Source organism: Sceloporus undulatus, chromosome 3, assembly GCF_019175285.1.
Source record: "Sceloporus undulatus isolate JIND9_A2432 ecotype Alabama chromosome 3, SceUnd_v1.1, whole genome shotgun sequence".
Taxonomy (NCBI): Eukaryota; Metazoa; Chordata; class Lepidosauria; order Squamata; family Phrynosomatidae; genus Sceloporus; species Sceloporus undulatus.
In genome coordinates, this window is record NC_056524.1 from 189,628,319 (window position 1) to 189,639,697 (window position 11,379).

The 11,379-nt window shown below is 38.7% G+C and overlaps 1 protein-coding gene across 1 annotated transcript; it reads right to left on the minus strand.

Moving 5' to 3' along the window:
* Window positions 1-7,946: 7,946 nt before the first annotated feature.
* NPS (neuropeptide S) lies at window positions 7,947-10,579 on the minus strand. Its single transcript, XM_042458475.1, has 2 exons — window positions 10,484-10,579; window positions 7,947-8,126 (listed from the first exon to the last, which is right to left on the minus strand). Exons 1-2 carry the CDS (start codon window positions 10,577-10,579, stop codon window positions 7,947-7,949), a joined length of 276 nt encoding a protein of 91 aa, XP_042314409.1.
* Between the last annotated feature and the right edge of the window lie 800 nt (window positions 10,580-11,379).

The following is an 11,379-nucleotide window of genomic DNA, read 5'->3' on the forward strand; positions in this document are numbered from 1 at the left end:
GCAAGCATGCTTTTTTTATATATAACGTTATTCTGCTAGTTCAACAATTGAAGTTGGGTTACATATCTGTTGGGATGCAGTGGCTTAGCAGCTAAAATGCCGACTCTGACAACTGCAAAGTCAGAAGGTTAACAGTTTGAGCCCCAAGCTCCATGTGATGGAGTGAGCTCCTGTCACTAGTCCCAGCTTCTGCCAACCTAGCAGGTTGAAAGCATGTAAAAGTGCAAGTAGATAAATAAGTACCACTTTGGTAGGAAGGTAGCAGCATCCCATGTGCCTCAACACTTAGTCACCTGCTGGCCACATGACCCCAGTCATCTTTGACAATGCTGGCTCCCTCAGCTTAGTAATGGAGATGAGCACCACTACCTATAATCGGAGACAACTAGACAATCATGTCAAATGGAAACCTTTGCCTTTACAGTACTTTTTACGTATCTGTCACAATAAAAGTCTAAAAGACTGACTTCCAAAATGCATCAGTTCATATCAGAAACATGGGCGGGTTACAGACCGCCATAAAGTACACGCTCCGCGCGTACTAGGGTTAGGAAGGGCCGTATTAGGGTTAGGAAGGGTCTTACCTTCCTCACGGCCCTTCTTCCTAGTACACGTGGCGTGTGTCCTTAATGGCAGCGCCCATCCACATGGGCGCCGCCATTTTGACATCTTGGACGCATAGCATCCAGACGTGTTGCGGCGGAAGTGATGCCACGAGGGCGCGCTTCACCCCTCGCTGCGCCACTTCTGCGTTTTGAAAAGGAGCGCCATTTCAGTGCTCCTTTTTCACTGCGCCGGGAAGCCTTGCGGTCTGGCTGCTGGGGCTTCCCTCCGCAGCGAATGATGGTGGTGGGAAAACGGCCGCTTGAGGGCGGTCTGTAACCTGCCATAGTGTCAACTCAAGTTTAGATCCATTGGATCTATTGTTGAATGGTGAATCAGCCTGTGATTCAGTGGATCTGTTCTATTGAGACTAACAATAAGACTGAAACCAGTGCTAGATAGAAGAAGGGACTATTATCTCTGAAACCAAAATTTGCATGATCCTCTCTGAGCTGGATGGTATATTGCTCATTTGCATTTAGGACAGCTTCTTAAGTTTAAGGTAAGCAAAAGAAATAAACACAGCTTGTAAAAAGCAGTTGTGCCAACTTGGATCCCTTTCTGGGAGAAAAGCAGCATAGAAATGAAATAAATAATAATGATAAAATAAACAATTAAAATCCTCTTCCCATAATACAGATTATAAGTAATGCAGCCCCCACTCAGCAAGGCCATTTTGTGTTGTCAGCAAACAAGGAAATCAGCAGGGAAGAATCCAGTTCTTTTTCTATAGCTGAAGATGATGCAAAGACATCATCCACAAGAGCCTTTCAAAGACTGTCAGAGATCCCTGCAGATGCCCATCACAGCAAGTCTGCTTATAGGAAAACAGCTGGATGTATCTCCACTGATCCCTCACTCATTGACAACTTGGAAACAACCATGTTGGGGTTAAGGTGCACTGTTTATAAAGTGTGATTGAAGAGACAGCATTGGGAGATATAGCTATGGAGATGTAGCCACGTGATGTGTGTACATCTCCCAATGCAAGATCTCAGCTGACTGAGGTGTACTCAGATGTCCCATCCCAGGACATAAGGGTTAAAATAACATTCCAAACTATGGTCTAATGCCTAGTCTACTAACTTCACTGTGCAATACATAGAAATTCTAGGACAGCAGCCTGATGTGGATTTGCCTATGAGTAAGCCCCAGTGAATTCAATAGAATGTATTCCAAATACCACATTTGTAGGATCAGCTGCACATGACTTAATTTGGAGGGGGAAAAAACCTCTGCAAAATAAATAGGACTTGCTTCCAATAAATACCTTTATGTCTAAGGCTTTAACAATTTATCCATCATCTAAAATTATAATTCTCAGTTTGTATAAACATTTTAATTCTAGAAATCTGTTCTTATGCTGAAAATTTTAAGTCCTGGAAATAATACACAGTAAGTTATAATTTTTATGTGCACTGGAAGGCAACTTCCTAATAGAAATGCCAGTTTCTTTCTGCTCAGTGATTTTTATTTGTATTTTATTATGCTAATAATAACTAATATACCCTTTTCACATCTGTCTTGTTCTTTCCTGCAATCAAAATGATATTTAGATCTGAAAGTGGCAAGAGACTATTTCCTATTATGCTTACAGTGGTTTGTGATACTAAATTACCCATATATATGCAAATAAAAGCAAATTAGCAAATCTAAACAGAAATAACCTCTTTTTAAATATATGCTTGGTAATCATCAAACTTGCTTTATGTCATTATAATAACTAACTTTCAATCTTGTAAGTCAATAATGTGCTTTTGCATCTAGCTATCTAATTGCCTTTTTTGCCAATAAACTGCAAACAATAAAATGTTCTCTCTTTCCATTCCCCATGTTCTGGTCTCAGTGGATTTATTCCTTTCATACTTTAAAAAAACATTTTGGCCCAATTTAGACAGAAAGAATGCAGTGTAGTTGTATTTTGAAGTACAATTAATGGTAATCCTGCAGGTTATGAATCATAAGGCAAGAAGGTCACTCAATACTGTACAATTCAGAAACCAGTATCGTTATCACTTGTAAGGATATCATTAATGGAGTGGCTGGCACGAAGGCAATCCCCAGTGCTTGACCCAGATGTCTGCTAAAGTGCAACAGAGTGATCACTTCCAGCCTGGGAGAAGCTCATTTGATTAATCCCCTCTTAGAACCTGACCTTGAGTATATGCTAGTCTCCATTCATAAGCATCCTCTCATGATTACAATCAAGATGGTGGCAGGAGCATCACTCGGAGGGGTGGGCAGGGGGTTTAGACCACACTGAGTGACACCTCAGAGTAAGATATCACTCAGTGCACTGGTGGAAAGGGGATGCCTTCTGGGTCTCTTCTTTCTCCCACCTGGCCAGCAGCCCTGACAGATCCAGAAAGGTTGTTAGGCAGAAAGACTATCAAAATAAAATGGAAAGACTAGCACAGTGGTTCCCAACCTTCCTAATGCCGTGACCCTTTAATACAGTTCCTCATGCTGTGGTGACCCAAACCCATGAACTTATTTTCGTTGCTACTTCATAACTGTAATTAAATAGGTGTTTTCCAATGGTCTTAGGTGACCCCCATGAAAGGGTCATTCGACCCCCAAAGGGGTCCCGACCCACAGGTTGGGAACCACTGGACTAGCAGGTGGTGACAAGATAGCTGTAGCAGAGTTCCATATGCAGAACTCTTGTGCTATTCTCAACCATGTACGATCTCAGCCATTGTATGTGTTTGTGGATAAACTGGAGCTTATCTGGTCCATCTGAGGGCCAATACTATTGCCCCCCCCCATACACCCAAAGTCATTAGAAATACAAATGGCATTAAATAGGATTGCAGCCCTTCAGACATTGTTGCACTAAAACTCACTGTATTCTTCATCGTAGGACTGATGGGGGGTTGTAGTCCAACATCACATTTTGCCCTTCCCTGATACAGAGTAATTCATTTTTTCCATACCACAGTTTGTGTTTGGGGATGTGCGAGAGAGAGACATGTGAACACACTTCTATACCTGCCACATACACAGTGGAGGCAGGCAACAAAGTTAGCCTGGTTTTGACCATGTGAACTTGCTGCCTTAGTGTTAGAGAAATGAGTATGTGAAAGCTGCCACCACATTTATCTTAAATGGTAAAATAAACCTTCATAATTGTGAGTACAGAACCATAGATTTTTTTGTTATTTGCTTATACTGTTTTTAGTATAGCCAAAGGAGAGCACTAAAATGAGTGGCTGCAGAATTATTAAGATGGTCCACATGAATATTGAAGTCCCCCATGATTAGAATCCAGTATAAGCTGTTATTACTAACTTTCAAAGCCCTTCATGGTTTGGCCCCCACCTACATGTCAGCACTTCTTTCCCCCTATCTTCCTGTTCGCTCTCTGTGCTCTAGTGATTCGGTGCTGCTGATTCAGACAAGGATTTCCTCTGCCCCTTCTCGGATACACCTCTTCTCCCACGCTGCCTCCCATTTTTGGAATCTCCTTCCCATGAATTTGCAGACCACCACATCTCTAGATTATTTTAAGTCTAAACTAAAGACTATTCTATTCAGGGAAGCCTTCCAACTTTCACCTTGATTTTATGGCCATATTATTTGTATTAATTTACATTTTATAGTATTGTTTTAACCTTGTTATAGTAATATTTTATTAATTTTAAAATCTTGTTTGTGGTTTTAGATTGTGCGCTGTAGGCAGGCTTTGTTTTTATTTTTGGATTGTTTAACTCCTTTTTAAAGCACTATGTAAAGCCTAGGGCACTATATAAATAAACATAATAATAATGATAATAATGACACCTCTTTGTGACATGGTGAAAATTTCTCTGATACTCATTACATCTTGTGTGCTAAAACAGTCACCTGCGTGATACATTGTATTTCCAGATTGCAAGGCAGAGTACAATGAGGAGAGCACCAAAAATGGGCAAAGATAAAGACAGTTTGGCTAACTTTCTGTATTATGGCAACCTACTCAAGCCACTATGCTGAAAAGCTCTGCTTGATTTGATTCCCATCTATCACTCTGAAGTCAGCATGTGACTTGAGGAATCAGATACAATACAGTTATTCTCTCAAACTTTATGAGAGTGATCTATCACTAATACGAGTTTTTAATGTATTTGAATGGTTTTAAACTAGTGTTTTAAATGGATTGTTGTTTAATGCTTTTTAATTTTTTGTATTGCACAACTGTTTTAGCTATTTTGTTCCAACTTACAACATAACCGCTCTGGGACCCATATAAGAGAAAAGTGCGACATAAATTAAATAAGAAAAAAATAATAAACGCACCCCAGTGTTTGAGTCTGTCTATAGGTGTCATGATAAGGTCTACCATTAGACAAAAGTGAGGCACCTGACTTTCCTTTCTCTTGAAGGACAGAGCAAGTCATGTCACACAGCTTCTTCAGCACCCCCTAAACTGACCCATTGCCCTCAGAAGAGGACCATATGCATTTATTAATGCTGAAAGAAGCTTTATCTGCCAGTCCAGTCAGTTTATGTGCAGGAGGGGTGAGGGTATTGACTCATCAGTCGACAACAGAAATGGGGAAAGTGCATCGCATGGGTCCCATCTTGGGGTTCTTTGACTTCTCCCAGGACTCAATCTCCCATTTAAAACACACACACCAATATGGCCCCAAACCACCCATATGCAGAAGTGGGATTCTGAACTCCGACAAAAACTTCAAACCTTGGGAAAAGCTTTAAAGCTGGCTGTTTTTCAACTGAATCCCAGAAACAGGATGGACACAACATCCCTTCTGGTTGGACCAGAAATGACAGAGCAGCCCCTGAAGAGGGGGGTGGCTCCTGCCTTCTTTACAGCCCCCCCCCCTTACACAGAAGGAAGAATGGCACCACTCCGGCAGTGAAGGTCTTAAGTCAGACCTGATAGATCCATAAAGTAGCCAGGCTGAAGACAAACTTGCAGACAAAGGCATAAATGAGAATGCCAGGTTTCCAGCACAATACAGCAAATAATTGTTAAAATACTTCTTTCCTCAATGTGACATATGCCCCCACCCTGTCCTAGTCTCCAAAGCTGCTTTGTGCTCAAAGATTTTATGCCTCATAAATTGACCCCAGGAACTCCCATATAAAGCTGGCATGCAAGGCTGGCATCACTGAGCACATGCTGAGGATCGTGCTTCTGTTGCCTCCCTGCCAAATTCTGCTGCCCCTTCTCCTCTCTTCTATTGGTGCCTGTTCATCTTCCTTCTCCCATCAGGCAATGAGAGGAACAAGGAGAAATGACATGAAATCTCTTCATATCTTGTCCTCCATCTCTAGAAGGAGGTATTGACTGGGCAAATGAATAGGCACCAACAACAGTCATAAGAAAGAGGAGGAAGCCAACTCAGAGCATCCTCCTGATGCCTTCTCTGCCAAAATCTGATCAGTGATTCCAGACACTGCATGCAAAATTTCTTATCTATATAAATATTGTGATTACTTAGAAGTTACTACTAGATTATTTGCTCAAACCACTAGATGTTCAAAAATGTGGAAGACTGAAGTCAAAGGACATCTAGTGGTTTGAGCAAATAATCTAGTAGTAACTTCTAAGTAATCACAATATTTATATAGATAAGAAATTCTGCATGCAGTGTGTGGAATCACTGATCAGATTGTTGGCCGAGATCTTACTTGCTTCAGCATAATGTAAATATCCACTGGTGGAGTTATATTGTTTGTTTGTTGTTGTTGTAGTTGTATGGTGCCTTCAAATTATTTCCAGCATGGAAAAGATCATGGGTTTTTTTTTGGGGGGGGGGGTGGCAGCAAGATTTGTTCAGAGGAGGTTTGCCAATATCATTCCTCGAGGCTGAGAGCATGTTACTTGCTCAAGGTCACCCACTGGGTTTCATGGTCAAATGGGGAACCGAACCCTGATCTCCAGAGTCTTAGTATCTGGACTGTGTCTACATTTTGCAGATTTCCAATTGAACTGGAGCCAGGTTGGCAGCAATACTGTTTATTTTAGAATGCAGAGTTTGCTTCTCATCTATGTTGATTAACAACATCTCAACAGGTTACAGTCATATATTACACTGACTACTGGTTGTTTGTTTCACTGCAACATTTCCCCTTCTTTCTTTTATTTGTGGTGTTTAAATGGAACAACTTCATATAATAATGAATGGCTTTCTTCACATTTAGGTGCATTTGATCAAATGCTTTCTGAACATCTTTAAGCTAGAACATGCAGTCTGTTACATCACTTTTCTAAGAAAATGGCCACAAGGTAAAAGTCACACAAATAGAGTATTTCAGCCAATGACCTTTTCTTGGTGACAAAATCTACAATGTTTCAAAAATGCACAGGTCTATTTTTGAACAGCAAAGAAATATAGAGGAAAGTAGATTCGGTTCAATCAGACATTGTTTTGAAAATGAGAAATAAAGCACATTGGGTGAAAGTATCTGCCTAATCTATAAATGGGAAGGAGATGCTTTGGAAAGGCCCCTAGCATATGCGCCAATGTAGTTTCACTGATGCAACTCTAAGGCCAATATCCTATGTCAAATGGATGTAATGTAATGTTCTAGCTACACAATTCCATATCCTTCCCACTTTAACTGCGAAGCTCCAGGAAGGGCTGCTGAAGCTTCCCCTTCCTGATGAGAAAGAGAGAGAGGCAATTCAAAGAAGGAAGATGCAGCTGTTCTGGGCTTGTGGGGGGGGGGGGATAAATGAATGTGCTCTCCTAGATCTATGTATGCCACATTTTCATGCACATAACCCACAAACAGGATTCTGCCCATTCTGAACTATCAAAAAAGTAATCAAAAATATTTTCATTGGACAATGTGTATTAAAGAAAGCCCAGATTTCTGCTATCACTGAATATCTGAATTCAAAATTTCTGTCCAGTATAGCTGCATTTAGCTCCAGTTGAAATGACCGATGCTTGCTATTAATAAGGTTGTACTAAGACATTAACATGTTAATGGGAATCCTATGTACATTTTTAAATGTTTCTTTATAACCAAAATAATCACATTCAGATTATTAAAACATTACTAAATGTACATGTTAAAACATCTACGTTATTTTTGCATTAGGACATAAAGTTTGTACCCAATGGAATTTAAACTAAAAATTCATTTCACATCAATGCCAAAAATGTGGTGATACTATAATTTTGAAAGAAATGTCCGTTCGGAACAATTACATTTGCTTCACTTGGCTTGCACCATTTCAAATAAACATCTGTTTACATTATGAACACACTGATACATTTGTCTCTATTGGTTTGACTCATCATCAGAAAGGTACAGGAAAACAACTTTAAGCATATTTGGTTAAATCTTATATGTTTTGATTCGTGGATAGTTCCTTGGGCAATTGTTCATGACTTGGCTCTTCGAAAAGATGTACTTTTAATTCCTGATCCAACCCCATTCCGAAAGGACCTTTTAATATAAGACTTCTCCAGTAAAGGCTTTAACAATGCCAGTTCTTCAGATCCGTCCGCTTTGGTTAGGCAGCTATTCAGCAGGAGGAGACAGTAATCAGATTTCCCGGACAACTAGCAATTCAAATAAAGAAAGATTATTGCTCTGAAGATTTTTTTTAAATCATAGATAAGGAGAAGGCTTTTTATGAATATATACATTTGTGACAGGTGTAAACTGACAAACGTACATAGGTACACACAAACTCATTGAGGATTTAGAAGACATGGGTGAATTTGTATTAGCCGTAGATTAGGAGTATGGAATTTCAGGTTTTTATAAAGCCCATGTATACGAAACCACAACTTACCTGGAAGGATGGGCACTGTTGTAAACAATGGTCCTTGTAAAAGAAAGCCATTTTTCAATGTAACATTATTGATGCTCTGTCTTTCCTTTAAGATAGTTGCTAGAAACCTTTCATAACTAATCTTACAATAATATTTTGATTCTTGCTGCCAGATAAACCTTCTATAGCAATAGCAAGTACATTTCTATACTGCTTATCAGTGAACTAGCACTCCTTCAGTGGTTTACAATGTGATAGCCAATTGCCCCCGACAAGCTGGATACTCATTTTACCTACCTACGAAAGAATGGAAGGCTGAGTGGACCTTGGAGCCCTACTCTAGGATCAAACTGATAACATTGTGGCTGCAGTACCCAATATTTAACCACAGCGCAACCAGGGCTCCTTCTTGTAATAGCCAAATAATAGATAGATAATAGATTCTAATAGCCAAAGTTTTAGAGTGCACTGGTGGAACTTTTCAGTGAGGCTTCAAGTGTTATTGTTTGTTCTTTTCTTAAGGACTAAAGATGTTCATAACACACGGCCTGTTACAGACTGCCAAAATAAAGCTGCTTCGGGTCTCTTTGGAAGTATGCTGTTTAAATGATGCATGCATCCTAAACATCTGGAAGCTGCACCAAAGCTGCACTCCAGTGCTTAGGAATGGAGTGTGGCTTTGGCGCGACCTCCGGACTCTTAGGACCCATGCATCATTTAAACAGCATACCTCCAAAGAGACCCGAGGCAGCTTTATTTTGGCAGTCTATAACAGGCCATAGTCTCTTTTTGTTCATCATCACAATCACCATTTGTGACTTGACTCTTCACCAGTCCTGAGAAACTTCCTTTTTCAAATCCTGGAATGAGTCAGGGATGGGCCCTTTGCATGCAATGTTCACATTACCTTCTACACAGGAACATGTATACATAGACTATTGATCTGTATACAGATAGAGTTTTTCACATGTAATGTTCAACATATGTACACTCTATCTAGGCTGTTACTCTGTACTATAGAATAACTATCTATGTGTAATGGAATGTACCTGTGTTCATGCAGAGTTTTTGGATTTATATTGCTATTCTTGTATTCAAACTTCTTGATTAACAAAATATATAATGCTGTTCTACACTGAAACACATCCCACCATCTTAACTGGGCTTCACATAGGATTTTATTCTCTGAAAAAGTTATAAATTCTACCTAGACAATTATAAATATAAATATTTCAGTGGGATAGATTTTTTAAAAAAAATTATATTTCCTACTAAACCAAAATATTGTTATAAAATTTTGAAACTGGAATAAAATCCTAATGAATATCAAAAGTATTCACTGAACAGATTTATTAAGAAGAGGAAAAGCAGGATGAGAAAGCATTGGGAAGAATTAAGATAACTATAAAATTGAAGATTAATTTTTCCATGTTTGCAAAAAACAAGTTGAAACAAGTCTGCAATAGGGGAAATGAGAAATTTAGCAAAACCAAATTCATATATTCAGCTGTTATATGCAATCATAACTCACAGAACAGATTAGTTCTACACTCATTTGTTAATATAATGTCATCGATTTATTCACAGAACATCAGCAATGAAGCCATCTTACTGTCTTTGTAGTAGTATATTTGACATTATAACTTGCCTCAGCAGCAGAACAATCATTCTAAGTAAATAAAAACACATAGGCTGCATCCGATACATACTCACATATGAGTGAGTTTTGTTGAACTCAACAGGACTTAATACAGACTAAAATTAACTGAGATCGTGCTGCTCAATATAATGGAGATGAATGAAATAAAGAATGATATAGATCAGCTTTATAGTAGTGAACATCTCAGTTTTGTGCGTCACTTACCAGAACACATGAAGTGACTAAAGACTAGATTCATGGAAATCAATACAAGAAATGTTGCTATAATTTTAGTAGGCACACACAAAAAATGCTTAATAAAGCAAGTTGTATGTAAAACTATAGTTAAACTTACGAAATATAATCTTATATTCAGATGATATTAAACATATTAATATACAAATAGTGCATTAATAATATCTCAGTGTTTAAAACAGTTTCAGATGATATTTTAATAATTAATTATCTAGCATATTTCTAGTTTAGTAAGGTTTATTACTTACCGTAGAAGGGACAATAGGGTAACACCTCCACATTTGCATTGTTGAAATCCATAAAATTAATATAACATTTAGCCTGATGAGAGGGGAGAAGCACATTAATTTAATTTTCAGATGGCTTCATATACAAAGTTAATTTTCCAAATATTAAAGTCTAATAATTAAAGTCTAACCTGATCATTTCTTCTATTTTGTCTTATGAAGGTTCTAATGTTGAGGGTAGTTCACTATAATATGATAACATTCCTTATCCGTTCCACTAGTCATTTCCTAAACAACCATTTTATACTAAGTGTTGAAGAGCAAGAATGTCACCAAATCACATTTAGGTATGACTAATTGATCACTAGTGACCTTTATTCTTGCTAACTGAGGAAATGACAAGGATACAGTTCCACGGTCATCTTAGAGTTACCACGTGACTCAACTGACAATGTTGCCATTAAGCGGCCTTTAAAATCATTCACATTTGGCCTGTACCTTCCTGGCACAAGTTGCCTTAAGTGTGTCTACACATCATATTCTAAATTATATCAACCTGTTATGACTGGGGGTGGGGAAAAGGAAAAGGAAAAGGAAAGGAGAGGAGGGGGAATCCATGCCCATTTTATATACAAAGATATTTTAGAGTTTTACTTATGAATCATTATTTCTGTTTTGTTTTTCATGAAATATGGCCGGAACTCACTAAGACAGTTACATATGCATTTGTGACTACTTCATATTCACAATACTTACCAACTCCTTAATTTAGGTGATACATAGTGACCGTCAATGTCCCGCAGTCCTCACTTGCCTGGTGGCAACCACAGTGATAGAAAGAGGTCTGTTCCTCTGTCAAGCAGGAACAAATGGACTGGAGATTGTGCAAGCAATCTCCCATGCAAGGGGGAATTATA

Excerpts from the sequence above, each read along its gene's own strand:
- NPS (XM_042458475.1), bottom strand. The coding sequence starts at position 10,579 with ATGTGCTTCTCCCCTCTCATCAGGCTAAATGTTATATTAATTTTATGG. Across the intron at positions 8,127-10,483 it reads ACCCTATTGTCCCTTCTACG|TTGTCCGGGAAATCTGATTA; the intron begins GTAAGTAATAAA and ends TTGAATTGCTAG.